At 45.4% G+C, this 21,942-nt stretch overlaps 1 protein-coding gene across 2 annotated transcripts in view; it reads left to right on the top strand.

Annotated features, from left to right (window-relative positions):
• Nucleotides 1-2,917: 2,917 nt before the first annotated feature.
• Nucleotides 2,918-21,942, top strand: part of LOC147626406 (Prolyl oligopeptidase family protein) — a 41,712-nt gene continuing 22,687 nt past the window's right edge. For both annotated transcript variants that reach the window (XM_086816522.1, XM_086816521.1), the window contains exons 1-2: nucleotides 2,918-3,428; nucleotides 4,089-4,276. In XM_086816522.1, coding sequence (XP_086672648.1) covers nucleotides 3,028-3,428; nucleotides 4,089-4,276 — 589 coding nt within the window. In that variant the 5' untranslated portion in view covers nucleotides 2,918-3,027. The remainder of the gene's footprint in view (nucleotides 3,429-4,088; nucleotides 4,277-21,942) is intronic.

The following is a 21,942-nucleotide window of genomic DNA, read 5'->3' as shown; positions in this document are numbered from 1 at the left end:
GTATCCATGCCTACATTAATCTATTTGCTACACTAATTACGTCTTAATCATTTACTAATCACTTTGTTAATGATGTTGATTCTAGTGTATGATCCACCATAGCTCATCATTATGCTCAAATTTCAACAGCTATCTTCATGACTCCATTTTTATGCACCTCCTGTTGCTCCATTAAATTTACGCTAAGTGTCTAAGGGTTTCATGGAAGAGAAGAAAATTGCAACAGAGCGACCTTTTCCAACCAGACACGGTTGTGGATAATGTTCACATTGAGAACAACGGTAAGCTCCACCATGGTTGCAAGTAGAAACATAGAGCAATAAAAGAAATTGTAAGAGAGAGACATAGAGGTTTAGGGCATGGTGTAAATCATTCAAACGGCACAAAATTTGACACACAAATTCATGATGACTAGATTCACGATGCACACAATTCCATTTGATAGGGTAGCTAAGAGAAATGAAGCAAAGGCCGCCCAATAAAAGGATGCATATGTGGTGGCATATCCAACTGCTAAATTTGCAAAAGGACCGATTATTCTCTTCAAAAGGAAAGGGAGTTTTTTATTCATCCCTTCAAACTCAAAGACACTCTACACTAGAAAAAATTTGCCACCCATATATTGTGGGCCTTGGACGTTTCTTAAACAAGTTGGAGATGTGGCATAGTTGGACATACCATAAGATTATCATGTCTATAAGTGTGCCATATTAGCTAAATAAGTATCTTCATGAGGAAATACCACAAGAATATCATGTCTACAAGTGTACCATATTAGCTGAAAACGTATCTTCATGATGAAGACATACCACAAGACTATCATGTTTACTACAAGTGTGCCATATTAGTTGAAGAAGTATCTTTATGAGGATGGTAACTTAATTGATGGTTTGATTACTTTTTTAGGAGTTTTGATTAGGTCGATAATAGACATGAGAAGATCTCAGAACAAAGTAATAAATAATTGTGGAATTGTAGTCTTTTGAATTCCTCGTAGTTTGGAAAGGACTATTAGACTGGTTAGCTTGGAAGTCCCTGGTGTGAGCAGCCCTACACACGGGAACTTTTTACCCCATGCTAGGGCAGGGGTTTTTTTCCCATGTGAACACACTCGTGTGTTAGGTAGCCACATCAGCCCTAGGGCTAGGGCTTCTATTAGTACTCTTGTATTCCACTCATTTCTTATCATTATCATCGAGTACTTTTTTTTCACTAACAGTTAAAGCGCATATGTAGTCGTGCAAACATAGCACACTTAGGTGCATTATCGTTATGTCAGGAAAGGCTCCATGCAAGAGAGATTGCCTTGACCTATATGGGCCAATGTAGCAGATGGGCTTACCAAAACTCTTTCTAGGGTAGTCTGCTACACCTCGTACACGTTCACACCATATTAGCTGAAAACGTATCTTCATGATGAAGACATACCACAAGACTATCATGTTTACTACAAGTGTGCCATATTAGTTGAAGAAGTATCTTTATGAGGATGGTAACTTAATTGATGGTTTGATTACTTTTTTAGGAGTTTTGATTAGGTCGATAATAGACATGAGAAGATCTCAGAACAAAGTAATAAATAATTGTGGAATTGTAGTCTTTTGAATTCCTCGTAGTTTGGAAAGGACTATTAGACTGGTTAGCTTGGAAGTCCCTGGTGTGAGCAGCCCTACACACGGGAACTTTTTACCCCATGCTAGGGCAGGGGTTTTTTTCCCATGTGAACACACTCGTGTGTTAGGTAGCCACATCAGCCCTAGGGCTAGGGCTTCTATTAGTACTCTTGTATTCCACTCATTTCTTATCATTATCATCGAGTACTTTTTTTTCACTAACAGTTAAAGCGCATATGTAGTCGTGCAAACATAGCACACTTAGGTGCATTATCGTTATGTCAGGAAAGGCTCCATGCAAGAGAGATTGCCTTGACCTATATGGGCCAATGTAGCAGATGGGCTTACCAAAACTCTTTCTAGGGTAGTCTGCTACACCTCGTACACGTTCACACCATTCACTTGAGGGGGCTTTGTTAACCTGGTTAGCCTAGAAGTCCCTGGTGTGAATAGCCCTACACACAGGCACTTTTTACCCTGTGTTGGTAAGAGTTTTTTCCCTGTGTGAACACACTCTTGTGTGTTAGCCACATCAGCCCTAGGGCTAGGGCTTCTATTAGTACTCTTGTATTCCACTCATTTCTGATCTTTATCATCGAGTACTTTCTAGCTTTGCTTTTGGTCTCTCTCGTTCTTTGAGCTCGATTCGACTCTGTGTGTGTGTGTGTGTGTGTGTGAGGATGCAGAGCATCTTCTCCCTCATCCAACAAGGACATCCCTACAACTTGGGAAATGAAGTTATGAGTATTGGCAATGCCATGATGAGTTTATCATTGAGGATGCTGATACCTAAAAGGGGTGGAGAATGCTACGACCCTAGCAAGCAAGGCATTGGCAATGTGAAGTGGTGTCACACATCACCACTTACTGTAATAAGTGTGAATGCTTGTTCGAGATAGCAAGGTTCTTGGGCGATCGTTGTGATGCCCTAGGACTAGGTGGCGTGTAGCACAAGGATCGGATAGACTCAAGAGGCACGTGAGTTTGGTATGGTTGGTTAGGGTTTACGTGGATGTCTGGAGATCACTAATGTACATCATCGACCCTTGTAAGCAAGCGTGAAGCGGTGTCATAGATTTACACATCACCTCTGAGTGTAATAAGCATGCATGCTTGTTCAGGATAGTAAGGTTCTTGAGCGCTCGTGTGATGCCCAAGGACTAGGTGGCATGTGGCACGGGGTACCGGATAGACTCAAGAGGCACGTGAGTTTAGTATGGCTGGGTGGTTAGGGTTTACCTGGCCGCCGGAGATCACTAATGTACATCATGCTTTTCTGGATTTGAGCTTTGTGTGCTTCCATCTTGCACGTGACCAACGATTGAGAGAGTGCACTGCCCCACAGGCCACACGTGTGAAACTACTCACAAATTGCAAGACGCTGCCTAGGTATATCAATTGAATTCAAAAATGTATGAAGCTTGAAGCTGAAAGCATGATCGGAGCCCTCGTCGTGCGGGCTCGCGGCTATGGCGATCGCTTCCTTAGCACCGCCACCAGGCGCAGGAAAGGCCGCCTGCTGCAGAACAAAAGCAACAACAGCAACCCCAACATCAGCAGCGACAAGGAAAATGGTCCTCCTGTACCCAAGAAGAAGCCCTTCACCCGAGCTGCCCACGGAGTCACATGGGACGATCCTTACCATTGGCTGTCTAACGCGGATGATCCTGCCGTTCGGCAACACTTGGAGCGAGAAAACACGTACACAGACTCTGTTATGGCTGACACTTCCGCCCTTCAATCGCAACTCAAGGAAGAAATGGCCTCTAGAATAGTCGGAGATGAGACCTCGCCTCCAGAACGCTGGGGACCCTGGTTAGCTCTTTCTTAACCATGGTTAGCTTATTATGTCGTGCCCATGAAGGAATAATTATGTCCCCATTGTACGGACATGCAATGCATACATAAGCATTTTCATGACTCTTGTACACGCCATTTGTATGGATAATCTTGCTCGGGCCGAGGATGGGCAAGGTGATTCTCAGCATGCAATGCATATTTAAGCATTTTCATGGATCTTACACTTGATAGGATGTGAGCTTTGAAAAATGGGCAAGTCCATTCTCAACATGCAATGCAGACATAGCTGTTTTCACGAATCTCACACCCCATCTAGATTCTACAGGCCCATCTGGGTTGGGTGGCAATCTTTGGAGAGTAGCAAGTCCATTTTTTAAAGTCATCGTGGATACGCTTTGAGCACATTATCGATGTTGTGTAGAGGCATACATTAATTACTTTTGCCTTTGTACATTGTATAAATCAGAAATAGTCATTTTGGTAAGTATCTCCACAACTTGTCTGACCTCATCTTGGTATGGGGTGAGCTTGCTACTTTTTGTTCATGAGGCACAGTGGATGTGCTTTGAGAACGACACCATGCATGTGGCTTATCATTAGATACCTGCATATGAAGTTTGAACCACTATTAGACTAGTTGGCTAACCTTCTCTTTTTTCCTTCCTTCCTTCTTAGGTTGTACTATGCAAGGATTCCAGAAGGCCAAGATTATCCACTCTACCTCAGGAAGCAGCACACTCCTAGCCATCCCTCTTGGTTTCAAAAACTTAAGAGGAACGTTTCCAGATTTATGGAGCAAGAGCAAGACGATGACTTTGATGAACAAATGTTGCTGGATATGAATGAACTTGTCAGAGGACGTGGTAAGCTTCTTAGCCAAGTTCTATGTACCAATTTCATGATAAACAATAGCTTAGGTGTTTGGGTGCCAAAGTTTTAAATTGTTTTGTTTATGGTTGTAAAAATTGCTCCAAACTGCCCATATACGGCTTCTAACTTTGCCTCTAAGGCAGATGCAAGGAATAATTATGTTCATTGTTGTGACACATGATTAAGGTGTATGTGACACACAATGAATCCATTTTGGATACTTGCAAGAAGTGCTCTATGTAGAATTGTTGTTTAGTAGGGAGCTCTAGTGAGGACATCCATGTGGGGCTCATGTGAATACCAAGACCTTCCCTATCCCTCTTAGGTAAGTTGCATGGAGGACTCAAGGGCCAAATGCAGAAGATGGTTTGCGTCTAGTGTATACACATGATGTATGTAGGTGATAGTTTGAAAAAGTGCATCTGTGACCAAGGGGGATGCTCCAAACTCAGCGAAGGTGATCTTATGTGGCACTCATCGCTTACTCTGGATCATGCATGAAAACATCATCACCCGTAGTCCCTCTATCCTCCTCCAAACCTCCTTTCCTCCCCTCCTAGGTTTGAAAGAGGCATGATACATTGTTGTAGGGGGCACTAAAGTGGCAAAAAGCCAACTCTTGGTGCAAGGCTCTTAGGAAGTGGGCGTGGAAACACTGTCTATCCAATTGGGCTAGAGCTGCATACCCTCTCGCAAGGCGGCTTGGGTGGTTGGTCTTATGGAAAAGATCGAGCTTGCAAAGGTCACTCCAAGGTAAACATGAGAGAGAGAGAGAGAGAGAGAGAGAGTCATTCTTTTTTACATCCTTGGAATGGCCCGCCTAAGGGATATGGTGTGGCATGCGAGGGATTGATCGTAGTAAAACAACCTTAGCCTTAACTAAACTATACTTAAGAGATAGGGAATGGTTTCAATGCAATGCAATGTAGCTATATTAAATGCAATGGTTACAAGTGAGATCTATGAATAGATCTATGTCTGCCCTAAATGAGTATCCTTCTCAGGATGAGAGAGAGATGCTAAATGATGATGATGACTGAATGTTCCTTTCTCCAATGTTGAGGTCCACCCTGTCATGTGCACAGTGTGTATTTACCGTGTGCTACACGCACACAAGACTAGCTTCGAGGTTGGGGAAGCTTGGAGCTAGGCAAGCTGATTGACGAGCTGAGTTAGGGATAGACTAACGGGCGGGCACCCAAGTATGGACGGGCGGGCGCCCAAGTGTGAACATCCGATGACCGGCCAAGAGCCTATAAAAGGGTGGCCAAGGTTAGCCATTAGTCATATAGAGTCTCGCGTGTCTTTGTGAGAGCTCTATACGTGCACCTGCTTTATGCAGCCGAGGTCAACAGCAGTCTTGAGGCCCGTGAGGGTAGCTTCGTGGCATGGGACGTCACGAGGTAGAGATTGGTCGGTACGTTCATCTAGTTAGCTCAGCTTGTGGCTCGGTGGGGACAACCAAGACTTGTGGGCTTGCCCACGGCTGTCAAGGTTGGGAGGTGAGTCAGGCTTGCACCCCCTTCATGTTTGTTTGGTTTGTTTGCCGGTTTTGAGTCTTGTACCAGGAGCGTTCTACGAGGAGATCCTATGGGAACTTGACAGTGGTATCATCTTCCGGGTCGGTAAAAATCTAGCCATTTTTGTCAAGCGATCTACCACAACCCAAATAGAATCGTGGTCTTGATGTGTTCTTGGCAATCCGGTAATAAAATCCATGGAAATACTTTCCCATTTATTACCTGGGATTTGCAAAGGATGCAACAACCCAGCCTGTCTAAAGCGTTCAGCTTTATTTGCTTGACAAACTTGACACTTGAGAACATAATCTTCTACATATCTTTTCATCTTTGGCCAATAAAAAGTGTGTTTCACTAACAATAATGTCTTGTGCACCCCAGGGTGTCCAGCAGAAGGGGCGTCGTGAGACTCCTTAAGAATCTTGAACCTAATGTCTGGGATTTGTGGTACACAAATTTTGTCATTACGGAATAGTAAACCATTCCGAATCATCCACTGACCTCTTGCAGTCTGAATGGTAGGCTGCTCAGTCATTGAGTCTTGGTCAATCAATGAGCTCCCGTTCTGGATCTTCTGTCAAAATGGACCAAAATAACTATCAGTCCTGCAAAGCCCTCTCAATGACTGAAATAAGTTAGTAGAAATCTTGGTGAACAACAAAGTATTCACCTCTCTAATTCGACTAAGCGCATCTGTGACACTATTCATGGACCCTTTTCTATAACGAATCTCAAAATCAAAATCTTGCATTAATTCAGTCCATTGAGCTTTCCTTCCTCTCAAATCATCTGCAGCACACACATACTTGATTGACTGATGATCAATCAATACCACAAACTTGGAACCATATAAATAATGTCTCCAAACCTTGAGAGCGTGAATCACAGCATAAAGCTCCTTCTCAAGGGTTGGCCAACGAAATTGAGTGTCGTCTAGCTTTTTACTTTCAAAAGCAACAGGTCTACCATCTTGAAATAGAGCAGCCCCGATGGCATAGTCACTGGCATCAGTTTCAAGAACATAAGGCCGACTCGGAATGCTAAGATAGGTGCTTCCTTGACTTTATCTTTCAAAAGTCTGAAGGCCATATCCAGATCGTTATTCCAAGTGATAGGTTGATTTGACTTACGTCCATGACCTTTCAACAAGTTGGTCATTGGTAGTGTGAGTTGAGAGTACTCCCGCACAGATTTTCGAAGAAAAACAACAAAACTGAGAAAAGAACGAAGTTGTTTCACTATTCGCGGTATAGGCCAAGCCAGAACCTTCTGAACTCGGTCATAGTCAATGCTCAATCCATCTCTAGTGATCTTGTGTCCCAAGTAAATGATGTCTGTCATGAAAAACTCACATTTACTTAATTTAGCATATAACAGTACTAAGCATACGAGTACAGGGTTTAGTCCTTTCATGCTTATGTATGGTTTTCAACCTAGATCACTTGTTACAGTGGGATTCTCAGGACTTCAATATGATGCAGCACGTAATTTTTTGCAAGATATGCAAGAAATGTTAGAAGTTACGAAGGAATCTATTAGAAGTGCTCAAGATCGAGACAGATTCTATTCTAATAGATATCGTTCACCCAGAGAGTTCTCTCAAGGAATGATGGTGTATTTGCAAGTTCCAAAAGATTCCGAGACTTTATGGGCAGGTCGATCTCCGAAATTATCCCCTAGATATTGTGGACCATTTCGTATTACACGACGGATTGGTTCAATCGCATATGAATTGGATTTGCCTTCTCATGTAAAAGTTCATCCTGTATTTCATGTCAGTAGACTTAAGGAAGTACTGGGTGGAACTGACCAGTTAGTTACTCCTCAAGAAATCATAGATGTCGAGGATATGACATTTGTTCCACACGAACTTGAAAAGATTCTTGGATTTCGTGAAAGACGATTGCGTAATACGTTTATCACGGAATACAAGATCAAGTGGCAGGATCATGTTGAGGAGGACGCTACATGGGAGACATTGACTACTCTTCAGAGAGATTACCCTGGCTTTTTAGTGAGCTCAGGAGTGAGCTCTTAGAGGAAGGGGAGTATGTCATGTGCACAGTGTGTATCTACCGTGTGCTACACGTACACAAGACTAGCTTCGAGGTTGGGGAAGCTTGGAGCTAGGCAGGCTGATTGGCGGGCTGAGTTAGGGATGGACTAACGAGCGGGTACCCAAGTATGGACGGGCGGGCGCTCAAGTGTGGACGCCTGATGACCGGCCAAGAGCCTATAAAAGGGTGGCCAAGGTTAGTCATTAGTCATATGGAGTCTTGCGTGTCTTTGTGAGAGCACTATGGTCAGGAGCATGGATCTAGTGCAGACGTGCACTTACTTTATGCAGCCGAGGCCGACAGCAGTCTTGAGGCCCGCGAGGGTAGCTTCGTGGTGGTATGGGACGTCACGAGGTAGAGATTGGTCGGTACATTCATCTAGTTAGCTCAGCTCGTGGCTCGGTGGGAACAACCAAGACTTGTGGGCTTGCCCATGGCTGTCAAGGTTGGGAGGTGAGTCAGGCTTGCATCCCCTTCACGCTTGTTTGGTTTGTTTGCAGGTTTTGAGTCTTGTACCAGGAGCGTTCTACGAGGAGATCCTATGGGGACTTGACACACCCTTTGGGATGCTGGCTTTCCTCTATGTAGGAGGCAGGAGATGACTGAATGCTAATTACTGACTTAATGCTTACTATGGATGATTCCCCTGCTCCTGAGGCTGGAAACGCTGAGAAGATTGGAGATGTTTGAAATGAATGATGCGTATTCTATTTATATGGATTTTATGTGTCACGTGCACATCGAGTTGGTGTAGAGGTGACATGGCATTCTTAGCATTCATGAGCATTGGTCAGAGCATTCTTAGCATTAAGCATGTCATTCAAGCATTAGGCAACATTGTGGGCAGCCAACAGGAATATTCAGCAGCCGACTTGAGTATTCAGCAGCCGATAGGACACTATAGTCAGCCAATTGGCATTTATTCCAGTCGTGGACACATTCCCCCAGCTGACTGCAGCAGGCACACCCCGATCAGCATCCAGTTCACATATAAAAAACAAATCGCGTCATTCAGTCCAAGATATCTCCATTGTTTTGGTGGTCTTCAGCCCAAGGCCCTAGGAAGGTGTGGAGTTCAGCATTCAGTTCATCTCCTGTCTCCTACATAGAGGAAAGCTAAGGGTGGACCTCAACATTGGAGAAAGGAACAGTCAGTCATCATCATCATTCAGCATATCTCTCTCTTCCCGAGAAGGTGAATTTGGGCATGTTTCTGGATTCATCTAGGTATATAATTAAGCCATATTAGCGGACATGCAGATTTCACATTGTGAAGTTTTCGTCCAAGTTGTGGCCAGTTGATATTGTGCTTATTCTTTCTATCTTTAGCGGTGCATTTGCCCTATCAACTACTTATTTGCTGTACTAATTCTTTCTATTTGCTACTTCCCCTTGGGGACAGCATCCGCCGAGGCAGTGACCACCTGGGCAGAAGATGTCGGCAAGGCGTGAAGTGGGGGCACTTGCAGAACCAGCCCAAAGGCAGACCCGATGGCCTCTAACATAGGCCAATATGCGCGAGGAAGACCTGGGAACCTAAGAGTTATCGGGAAACGGTTCCGGTCTTCCTCAACAGGGTCAAAATAGCTGGAGTAGGGAAGAAAGAATATCTTCCTCGGGCCCAATGGCAAAGGGCTGCCCTTCAAAACCTCTGAGGCTGCGTCCTCAGAATCAAAATCCACTTGGAAGAAACCTTTTCCAAGCAACCTGACATCTCGAAAGTGTAGAGCGAGGTCGGAGGGCAGAGTCGCCAGGACCCAATCTCGAGCTTGGAGACGGGACGGGTGAGATCCAAAGATTCTGGCAATGAGGGTCGTTTTGGAGTCTTTCTCTATTTCGGCGTAGAGGACCGCAAGCTCGGCTTTGGAAAAAACAATGGTTCGCCCGGCCGAGGGAGAATGATTAGCTATGATGCTAATCGAAGAAAAATGTGGACTTGAACCCGGATGAGGAGCAATCCGAACCAAGGGGAAGAGGTAGGCAAGGAGGCGGAGGAAAGGAAGGGAGGGTGGAAAAGGGAAAAGCAAAAAGGAAAGGGAAGCAAGGGGGAGATGGCTGGATGCAAAGGCGAAGAAGGGCGGGGGAAGGGCAGCACAACAGGGCTGCGCAGAGGGAAGAGGTGGAGGAAGGCGGGGAGGCGGGACAGGAGGGGAGGCGAAACAGTGCAAACAGGAGGGCGAAGAAGGGCGGGCAGAGGCAGGGGCGAACAGTGGGGAAGGATGAGGTGAAGAAGGGCGGGCAGAGGCAGGGGCGAATGGCGATGGAGGAAGGATGGGAGGCGGAGTGTGAATGGGGGCAAAGCAGGCACAGAGGCGGAGGGGCGCAACGATGGAGGAAGGAAGGGAGGCGGAGGAAGGAGGGGGCGAAGCAGTCACAGAGGCGGAGGGGTGCAGGTCAGGGTTCGGGGAGCTAGGCGGTCCTTCCCAGCAACTATTGATTCTGTCCACTCAGTATTCCATATGGCATTTAATGCTGAATATCCAGTCGTGGGACAAAATATAGCTGGCCGACTGCTTATTAGAAGTAGTATAAATAGGAGAGCCATAAACCATTTGTGTTATCTCATCATTCACCAAGTGCTCAAGCAACCAAAGGGCCAGGACAGCCAAGGGCTTGCTAACGCAAAGGGGTGAAGGACTGCAGGTCAAGGGCAGAGATTTTTCAGCCAAGAGAGGTCAAGATTTCTGTATTTTCTTTTCAAATTTACATCATTACACCATTCGTGGTGGGGACTAGGTTGCATATCATGATTGTGTACTCCATGCATATAGCTTTGCATTCTCCTAGTAGTAGAGCTCCATCCCCTTCACCACTCATTGTACTTATTGCACACCCAGATTCAGCTTTTTAGTTCAGTACTTTTTCATTTTGTTGGGATGACAAAGGATACCCCATTCAGGTACACCGATTTGTCTCATAGGCCGAGTTCGGTCTTTTGGAAGACGTTAATAAAATCTTTCTTTCTTTCTTTCTTTCTCTCTCTCTCTCTCTCTATTTTCTGCACATCTTCCTTCAGTTTGTGCGTTAATTCCGTCGCGAAAAGTGTGCTGATTTTTGAGCATTGAAGTTACCGATCTTCCCCGAAGCTTCCGCATGTTACACACTGCCCCACTTTGTCTTCTTCTGTCAGGACTGAGGTCGACTATAGGAGTTGAATCCTTTGAGCCAAAGACTTCACCACTATGGGAACTATATGGCAAATGCTAATAGATTTGCTTGGAAAAACCTGAATCACCACTGACCTATCTCTGGAATCCTTTCACACACCATCTCCGTCGTTCATGAACCTCTGAACCTCCCGAGGCGATGTTGGAGCCACTTCCATCTTCTTATGTGGAAGAGAACCCCCTGCTGATGCCAATTGAAGCCCAACACTCCATTTGCTCCTTTGATGATGGATGTCATTCTTCCCCAAAAAAGTCATGGGTAAATCATGTATGCCTTGCAAATGCGAGGTGCTTATCTTTACTAGACTGCTAGGATGATTACTATGCTATAATGCAAGCCATGTACTACCCTATATGCTATGTAAGAATGCAAATGAATGGGTTACTGTCAACTGATGCATATGCCTAAGGAGAAAACCCTAAGGATGGCCTACAAGATCTTGAGAACTGGATTTAACTCAGCGGAAGTGACTAACATGTTGACTTACTCAATGACTTATGGAATGAACTAAGGCTGGTTACCCTGTAACGCTCTGATATCAATGTGACATGCGAGGGATAGATCGTAGTAAAACAACCTTAGGCTTAACTAAACTTCACTTAGAAACACTTAAGAGAAAGAGAATGGTTTCAATGCAAATGCAATGCAGCTATATTAAATGCAATGGTTACAATGAGATCTATGAATAGATCTATATATATATACCTAGATGAATCCAGGAACATGCCCAAATTCACCTTTTAGAAACGTGCATGTTATATACTCATGGTAGTCGAGCCAAAGATAAATTAAAAGCACTTACCTTTTTACAGCAGTTTGATACTGCTTTTTCTGGTGGTAATTACACGGAGTCCTCTAAGGTGAGGAAAGCTGCCACTTTTCTCAAAGGCAATGCAGTGGTGGTCTACTCTTCTTCTGCAGGGCATAGCACCTACTACTTGGGTACAATTTAAACAGGTTTTCTCTTCCGTATGGCTCACATCTACATTTGAGGTGGATGTTATGACTGCATGGCACAAGTTGGATGCTTCAAAGTGTGAAAATTTGGAAGATTATAATAAGAAGTTTTGGGAAGCTTTACTCCCAGTGACTTCTTACCGTGCAGTGCCTTTGTCTGAGCAGGTAGAGAAGTATTGTTGTGGGCTGCCCAAAGAGGTGCGTGATTATTGTATCAAGACTCGAGTAACGAACATGTCACAGATGATAGAGAATGCTATGACAGCTAATGCGTTACTCACTGGAGGTTCATCTGGGTTTAAAGGAAGTAAGAACTCGAGCAAGAAAGCTGAAAAATCTGGGCATGCTTCACGTGATGCTAAAGGGTCTTCAGAGACGCAGTATAAGAAGTTGCCAATGTCCAAGAGATCTTTTGAGGAGAGACAGGCTTTGAGAGATGCTTGAAAATGTTTTTACTGTACTGAAGAGGGACATATGTCATTTAATTGTCCCAAGAGAAAGTCCCAAAAGGACTCTGACAATAAAGGAGAGCCCAAGTCAAAGAAACCAAAACCTTCTGCAGGGTTAGTTCCTGATCTTGTGGGGGAACAGCCAGGTGGTGAGGAGACAGGTTGTGCAGGGCATGGGGCAAAGTGAGAGATCAGAATGCCTTGATATTCTTTGACACAAGTGCTAGAGCCAACTTCATTTCACCAGATTTGGCTGGCCGATTGGGGATTCGTGCAGAGGAGATGGGGCCGTTATATGAGGCTAACATGGCTTGTCCAGGGTACGCAGAACCCGTTACTCCTATCATTGGGAAGCTTAGGCTTCATTTGCAGGGTTATGTGGACAGCGAAGAGTTTTTCATCATGCCACTTGATGGCTGTGATGTTTTGTTGGGTATGCCATGGTGCCACAGAGTACATGCGGTGGTGGATACATACAATAGGAAGATCACTCTGACTCATAGAGGGAAAGAACATGTTTTGAATGTAAAACTTAAAGGGGAATCTGTTTCTATTGTATCAGCTTTGGCAATTTCATCAGTAATGAAAAAGCACCTTTCTGCGTACTTGATTTATGTAAAGGATGCACAAGATGATGAGTCTAAGTCTAATTTGTCTATGTTAGATAAGGACAGGACTGATTTCTTATGTGGGTTCCAAGATTGTTTTTTCGAGTCATTGCCAGGGGAACTTGCTCCGGAGAGGCCAGAAGATCATGCCATTGATCTAATTCTTGGTAGTACTCCACCAAATAGACCGCCGTACCGTGTTAGTGCAGCCCAACAGGAAGAAATTATGAGTCAGGTTTAGGAGCTTTTGAATAAAGGGTTGATACAACCTAGCTCATCACCCTTTTGCTCACCTGTACTCTTAGTGCAAAAGAAGGATGGTTCTTGGCGCATGTGTATTGATTACAGGGTGCTGAACAAGAATACCATCAAGAATCGATTCCCCATACTGAGGATCGATGACATTTTGGACCGCTTACAGGGCTCCACAGTCTTTAGTCGTATTGACTTGAAAAGCGGGTATCATCAGACACGTATTAGACCCGAGGATGTGCATAAGACAGCATTTCGAACCATGTTTGGGTTGTATGAGTTCTTGGTTATGCCCTTTGGTTTGACAAATGCACCTGCCACATTTAACAGAATGATGGACAGGATTTTCAGGCCTCATAGAGCGTTTGTGGGCACATTCTTTGATGATATGATTGTGCATTCACAAACTGAGGAAGAGCATAGAAGGCATTTGGCCATTGTGTTTGTAGAACTCAGGAACCATAGGTTGGTTATTAATGGCAAGAAGAGTGAGTTTTTCTTGCAAGAGATACACTTCTTGGGACATATTGTGTCTAAGCATGGAGTCCGTATGGATCCAGCGAAGGTGGAAGCAATTCTTAATTGGCCAGATTTGAGGACCGTGCATGATGTACGCAGCTTTCTAGGATTGTGTTCCTATTACAGGCGGTACATACGGTATTTTGCTGAAATTGCTTCGCCCCTTCATGCCTTAACAAAGAAGGCAACTCCGTTTAGATAGGCTGATCGGGAAATTACAGCTTTCAAAAAGCTCAAAGAAAAGCTTACTTCGGAAGTTTTGGTGTTACCGGACCTCCGAAAGGCTTTTGTTGTCCAGTGTGATGCATGTGGAAGTAGCATTGGGGCAGTTCTCATGCAGGAGGGACATGTGATAGCCTATGAGAGTAGAATATTGCAAGATGCCGAGAAGCATTTACAGGTTTATGAGAAAGAGATGCTGGCTGTAATTCATGCTATTTCTACTTGGAAACACTACTTGCTTGGGGCTGATTTCACTGTGCAGACAGATCATCAGACCTTGCGTTATTTCCTCACGCAAACTAAGCTTTCAGAGAAGCATATGCGTTGGGTAAACTTTTTGTCTATGTTTCACTTCCAGATTGTGCATGTGGAAGGCAAAAAGAATTTAGTGGCAGATGCTTTGTCACGCAAGCCACAGGTCTCAGCAGTTTCACTTGCTTATCATCATGAGCTTGATGAAATGAAAGAGCAGTATGCCCATGATGAGGACTTTGAAAGGTTGTATGATCAGATGTCTGAGGGTCAGCGGCATGAGCATTATAATCTCAGAGATGGATTTTTATTGATGCATGGCCGACTATGTGTTACCAGGCCATTGCGACTCAAGGTTATGATTGAAAGTCATGCTCCACCGTATGCAGGTCATAGAGGTATTGACGCCACGGTAAAAGCAGTGGAGACTTTCTTTTATTGGCCAACCTTGAGAAGAGATGTCGATGCCTTTGTGAGGCAATGCATCGTATGTCAGAAGGTAAAGTTTGACCGTCAAAAGACACCAGGGTTATTACAGCCTTTACCTATTCCAAATAGACCTTGGGAGAGCATTGCCATGGATTTTATATTTGATCTTCCATGGACACAAACGGGCAATGATGGCATTTGGACTATCATATGCAGGTTCAGTAAGCAGGCTCATTTCATTCCCGTGCGTAAGATGATCAAAGTGGATCATATGGTGAAGTTGTTCATGGCGAACATCTTCAAGTATCATGGCTTGCCTACGTCTATCATTAGTGATCGTGATCCACGGATGACGAGTTTGTTCTGGAGAGGGTTGTTTGACAACATGGGTACAACTCTCAAGTTTTCATCGTCATTTCATCCACAAACAGATGGTCAGTCGGAAGAGGCTAACTCTACAGTGTTAGATCTTCTCAAGTGTTATGTGTCAGAGCACAAGCAACAATGGGAAAAGTATCTTTCTTTGGTGGAGTTTGCATATAACAACACTGTCCATACCTCTACGGGCAAGGCGCCTTTTGAGATTGTGGAAGGAGGGAAGAAGGTACCACCCATTTTGCATACAAAGGATAAGATCTTTGAGGCTGATCAGTATGTGGAGAGTATGGATGAAACTTATCGGAGAGTTAAGTGGGCACTCCAGAAAACTCAGCAGAAGCAAAAGAAAGCCGCAGACTATCACAGATGGGCTTTAGAGTTTGCATTGGGTGATTGGGTTCTTTTGCGTTTTGAAAAGGCTAGACTCAAGAAGATGAAGGGTAAAGAGCGCTTATTCCCTAAGTTGAGCATGCGTTATTATGGGCCTTTTCAGGTATTGGAAAAGATTGGTGATGTAGCCTATCGTTTGAAGCTACCAGATCACTGGAGGATTCACAATGCTTTTCACGTGAGTCTCCTTAGACCTTTCCGTGGGGATGTGCTTGAGGATGTATCAGATGAGGCTTAGTCGGAAGTTGAGGAACTTGATGAGGTTCTGATTCCAGAGCAGATACTAGCACATAAGGAAAGAAAGGTATGAGGTAAAGTTTCGCGTCGCTATCTTGTGAAGTTCAAGAACTATTCACCGATGGATGCGAAGTGGATGGAGGAAGGTGACTTAACACATTCACCTCAGGTTTTGCAGCTTTATCTGGATGCCTTTGAGTTAGAGCCGACTCTTGTTGTGGCTCATTCAGGTTCAGCAGAGCATGGGTCTGGAGCATTGCCTGATGCTCAAGAGGGGGGTAGCACCTCCACTCCCTTGATACAGACAGGCTCAGATGACATCTAGAGGTCGCTTGGTGCAGTTTTTATCTCACCCGAAGGTACTGATGGCTGACAGTACATCTGTTTATGGGACTTCTATGATATATGTGTACTAGTCACATGGGATATTGTGGTTATGTATGGTTCATAGTGGTATACAACTTGGACTATTACTATGCCATTGGTTTGCAGTGAATGTTGATACATGTGCATGGCTTAGAGAGATTGGGACGCTGATCTTGCCATATTGTATATTTCACTCTGAATATTTTGCTGTATCACTAGAATGCAATCGAGGACGCTTGCCATTTTTCAAGAGGGGGGTATGTCATGACCCTGTGAAAATGGAATAGCACAAGTGTGGGCATGGTGGTTGTTGAGCAAAAATATTAAATGATTCACATTTGGGGTGCCCGGACAGAGATAATAATGTGTGGACATCTCCGGGTGTGAAGGGGGGAACTAGAACATTAATATTTTAATGTTTTATCTATAAGTTGCCCCTAGGCCTTAGTGGCCCCTAGGGAACTTTAATGTTTATTAAAGTTGGGGCCCTAGGACATTTTTGGAGGGAGAGGCCACTCCACTTTTGGAGTTGCATGCCTCTCTCATCTCTCTCTCTCTCTCTCTAGCTTTTTGGGAGGCGTGTAACCTACGTGCAAGAAACAAGCGTGGAGGGGAGAGGAAGCAACGTCGACTGCTGTTTGTTGTGTTTGTTGGAGTTCTCTGTGCAAAACAGGCCGTACAGTCAGGCCGTACAGCTCTGTACGGATAGCAGGTACTGTGTACGGCTGCTCTGCAGGTCAGGCGGCCGTTTTCTCTGCTGCAGGCTCTACTGGTACAGGCGGCGCTGACAGAGGCTGAGCAGGTACAGGCGGTGCTGTGGGTGCTGACAGAGGCTGTACTGCAGGTACAATCGTACGGACAGCAGGTACACGTGGCTGTACGACTGCTGGTGCAGGCGGCTGTGCTGCAGGTACAGAACAGTACCATCAGGTACAGTCGGGTACAATAGGCGCATAAGTAGACTCAGGCGACAGTAGCACAGTCCGTACAGTTATGTACGGACAGATTCAGTCAGGTGTGCAGAGGCTGTACGGACAGGTATAGTGCTGAATTACTGACCTGTACGGACAGGTACAACATCTTCTGTTGTAGGCAGAGCTTTTCCAGAGCTTGGTTGGTGCTATAGTCAAGTGGTTGCAAGGGAAAGAGTACAGACAGTCGTCGTCAAGTGCAGACTGGTACGAACTGTTCCACGGGTGTAGAACCACGTGCTGACTTGGTAAGCTCTGAACTTGTTCATCTGTCTTTCTTTCCATCGGCTTATGTCTGCTGCAGAGTTGTGCTATCTGGCCCCTTGTGAGAGGAGGGGTATGGCAGATTGAAAAGGGTGGAAACAGAGATTGGACAGTGAATGTATGTTTGTGCTGAGTTGTGGAATCATGTGCATGAGATATGCCAGATGTATGCTCAAGGCTGTCCTGCCGAATGGTCTTGGCTGATCAGAGGGAAGCACAGAGTGTTGCTTTGAGACACAGATCTGTGTGTGAATCCTCTGTGTTAAGAGGTATTGTGGGCTGCTAGATTGGACATACAGGTGTATTCTCTTGGCTGGTTTTGTTGTACTCAGCCTTACATATTTTTGAAATTGAATAAAGAAATACCGAAAGGGGCGCCAAGCTTTGGGGCCAACAGGTGTCGTTCTATTTTCAGATTTGGGGCACTCTAGCTCCAATCACATTTGTTTTATATCTGGACCACAAGTGGAAGAGTGACTGCTAGTCTACTGCACTCTGGTTTCTACCAGAGGCCGGTTTCACTTTATTTGGCTGCCTCTTCTGGACCAGCACCTGAGAATGTCCGTGTCATCTTTCATGCACATGACATCCCCCTTCGCTAAACTTGATGACGGGATTCCAACCTGTTCTTGGATGACTGTCATCATCCCAATCTTTTCCCGAAGTCCCTCTGTCATCCATCCATCCCTGGCAACCCTTTTCTCTGAAAGCCCGGCCCGTTCTCCAAAAACCACTCTGTCTCAGAATAAGATCTATGCATTTGTTCCATCTAGTCCACAATCCATTCCTGCCCCCTACTTTGAACATTGTCTTGTCTTTCCTGAGAAATGAGTCTGGCACTCTCACATCACCCTTGGAGGATAAACCTCCCTTGGGACCGTTGCCCGAGAACCTATCTAGCTCACAGGACTGCCATCCCCTTTGGCTTTGTGGAACACCACCAACAAACCTCTTGGGATTTCTTCCTGATTATGTGTTCCTTGCCTTGGGCTTTGTATCCGTGTACTTTCCTGTACCTTGGACCTGTACACCATCATATGGGACTGAATCAGTGTTTAGCTTTGCTGAGCCTGATGCTTTGATACCAATGTAACGCGCGGAAGCTCTGGGGGCCTTCTTTCAGCCCTAAACACCACTGGAAACATGCTGATGCATAACGCAGACAGAAGGGAGAGTAGAAAGAGAGAGAGATATGCTGGAAAATTCAGTTTATTAATATAGTACAAAAAGGTACTCTTCTACAGCCCTAGGCCGTCTTCATAAAAAGGGTGATAAACACCAAAATTCTGGTCCTAAAGCTGGACCCTATTGATCCAATCCCTAAAGGGCTGAATGGTTAGAACTATGAGCACACTTTGCTATTTATAGTCTCTTAACTTTAATGGAGAGCTGGCCGACTGTTGTCGGCCAACTGATTGGACATAAAATCATATAAATGATGCGCATGTAGCTGTCCCTTTTCTGATTCAGCTGACAGCCCCTTCTGGTCTCAGCCGACAGCTCTTCTTCTGTTTCTGGTACAGCCGACAGGGATCCAAGTCCATTCTCCAGTCCAACACTGCTCCTTGTGCTCCAAATCCTAGCTCTATTTGGTGCATACTCTTTATCTGGCTGCCTCTTTTGGACCAGCACCTAAGAATTTCCATGGCATCTTTCATGCACATGACAATCAGAATACTTGATGTGCAGTCGGCTGCCCCTGGCATGCCCCTAGAGCTGTCCTACAGCCCCTCCATGGCTGGTGGGTTCAGCCAGGGCCTTCCTGGCCCTCATGGGGGTGGTTTTACACTATCCCCATGCACACACACAGACTTGGGGTAGCCCTATGGGCTGACCCCTTTTTCTAAAAGCAAACCCTAACTATCTACACAATGATCTGGCATCCAGTACCATACCAGATACACAGAATCACTGTCATCATTCCAGAGGGAGACTCTCAGACTCACAGCGTGGACTGGCACTGTTTCATGTGCAGGACAGTGCACACGTGACCTTGGACTCCTGTGCAGGACAATGCACACCTGACCTCGGACGAGTGAGATGGATCCCTGGCTGACTCGTCTCGGACTGGGCTCACATGGGACCAGTTTACCATCCCAGGTCCTGCACCTTTCGTACAGATATGTCTACGTGGCGTCCAAGTGCGGGATGCACGTGACACAGTGGTTTCAGTGGAGGAGGATTGTCACAAACCCCTATATTCTAGGGACATGCGGATGCGTGTCAGGCCTAGAAACATGCGGATGCATGTATGTATTATACCTGGGCATGTGTATGGATCATATGAGTGGATGCATATGAGTCCAAGGACATGGCAGGACATTTGTGGACTTTCGGGCGGTGCCCGTGTGGATTCCGGCCATGCACACATGGTGTGTTATGATGGCAGGCGGAATATTTTCAAGTACAAGAATGATGATAGGTGGTTCTCCAAGTTTACATGTGCATAATGCATAAATGATGCATGCCATAACTTTATTTTACTTTGTGTGACATTGTCTTGCTGCTTGGACAATGCTTGTTATTTTGGCTTGTGAAGTCCGAGGGACCGGGGACGCCCGGGCACCTTGTGGACACGTGTGTGCACTCCTGTTTGGGCCTAAAACTGTGGGCTTATGGGTTTTGCAGGTGGTAAGTGCGTCCACACTCAATTTACAGCTTACTTCATTTACTACTAAGGTTTATTGGTTTGCAGGTCCACACTCATTAATAAGTGGCCGGACAACTTATAATGCGTTCGCATTTGGTTGGACCAAAATTAATGAAGTCCGGACAGCTTATGGCCATTTCCCATTTGGTTGGACCTAAACTTATAGAAACAGGACAAATGGAGCACTATGGGCTGGACACCTTATGGGGACACATGTCAGCCAGCATGTGTACCCACCAGGCCCCTGAGGTGGCACCTGAAAAAGGCGCCTCCCTCAAGAGGCCCTTTTGGGCTGTTTTACTCATTATTCAACATATTGGAGAGCTGGTTGGAGCTTTGGGAGTTGCTACAGGGCTGGTTGCTTGCTTCCCGGACTCACACAAGCTTGGACAACGATCCCCACACTCTTCTAAAGGGCTGGTTGGTAAATTTCAGACCTGCAATTTCTGGTTATTGCGAGTTTTGGGCTGGTTACAGGTGTCCAAAGTCAACTTGGACAGTACAGGACAGCTCTAGGGACCTCCACAGGGCTGTAGGACCCTTTACAGGTGGATTTCTCGCGACAGAAAGTTGCTGTTTTGGACTGGTTATTGCACAAAACAGGCCGGACAGCAATGGAATATGTGAGCATGGATGTGTCTCAAGGATTCCTGGTATAGCAGGTGCTTAGGGCAAGCATTGGGGACACTTACTCGCGGAGAACACTGGTTTCTGGATCAGTTTCTCGCGTGGAAACAGGGCCTAAAGATCCATTTACATCTTGTGCAGGGCGGAGTACCTGTGAGGATTGTGATACTCTTGTGCAGGGCGGATGTACCTGTGAAGAGGCTTGTGCAGGGCGGATGTACCTGTGTGTAGGGCGGATGTACCTACAGATTCTCTTGTTTGAAATGTATTCATTCATAATGTATTTGGAAGAATCAGGTGCAGGCTGGTGGTGAATCCCCAGGTACCCGTAATCTTGTACTTTGCAGGCTCTTTTGGTAATATAACCTAAAGGGGGGGGGGGGGGGGGGGGGTCAGCCTATCATCGGCCCCTTTATGTGGTGTACTGTCATTTTCAGCTTTGTGGTTGTAATGCTCAAGTGTTAAGTGCTCAGAATCTTGTTCACATTTATACGATTCCAATACACGCGTCCGCCTCCCGTTACATTGGTATCAGAGCCCAGTTTTTCCCCTCATTGGAAAACGGTCTGAGGCTTGGAATCATAACTGGTGACCTGATTTGAGTGTCATGGACAGCCACATTTCTAACAGTGTGGAGAACACACAGGACCGTGAATTTCATGGTACAAGGGATGCAAGAGATGTTGCAGGCAATGATGTCTATGGAGATGCAGGTACTCATGACACTATGCATTCTGATTTGGAATCTTTGAGGCGTCAAGTACGACGCTATAGGGCTGAAACCGAAGAGCTTAGGTCATTGAAAAATGACCCGGATGTACAAAGGGTGTTGGCTGCGAAGGCAAAAGCTTCGGTCCATGAAGTCACTTTTGAAGCAATTGCAAAGGAAATGGATGTTGAGAAACCCCGAGAGCTTGCACTTGCATACCTAATGGTTAAGGGTGATGTATACACCGAAGCAGATGGTAGATTGGCTTTCAAGAAGCCACCCCTCATGGCTGCCTGTGATGGTGCACATGATGCAAGAGCACAACAAGTGCCAAATGCTGAAAGGACAAGAGTCCCTGGTGCTAGGCTTGATGCAGGTCAAGAGAAGAGTAAGGATGAGGGATCCTCTACTCATTCCTGCTTTGCTCCAAGAAGACATATCCGTTCTCGTGTTGAGCTTTCCACTCATTCGGAGAGTGTGGCTCAAGAGAGAACGAAGAGGGATCGTGAATCTTCATCGCGGCATCATCACCATGGAGATGAACAGGATGTACATAGGGATGCACATAGAAGGAAGAAGCCTCGAGAGTTCATGTCCGGTGACAAGGATGTAAAGTTTGAAAACTTTCAGGGAC

The sequence above is a fragment of the Cibotium barometz genome, chromosome 22 (genome assembly GCF_041138505.1).
Source record: "Cibotium barometz isolate CiBa-2024 chromosome 22, ASM4113850v1, whole genome shotgun sequence".
In the NCBI taxonomy this organism is placed as follows: domain Eukaryota; kingdom Viridiplantae; phylum Streptophyta; class Polypodiopsida; order Cyatheales; family Cibotiaceae; genus Cibotium; species Cibotium barometz.
Note: the sequence above shows the minus strand (reverse complement) of the source record. Positions and strands in the feature narration are given on the sequence as shown.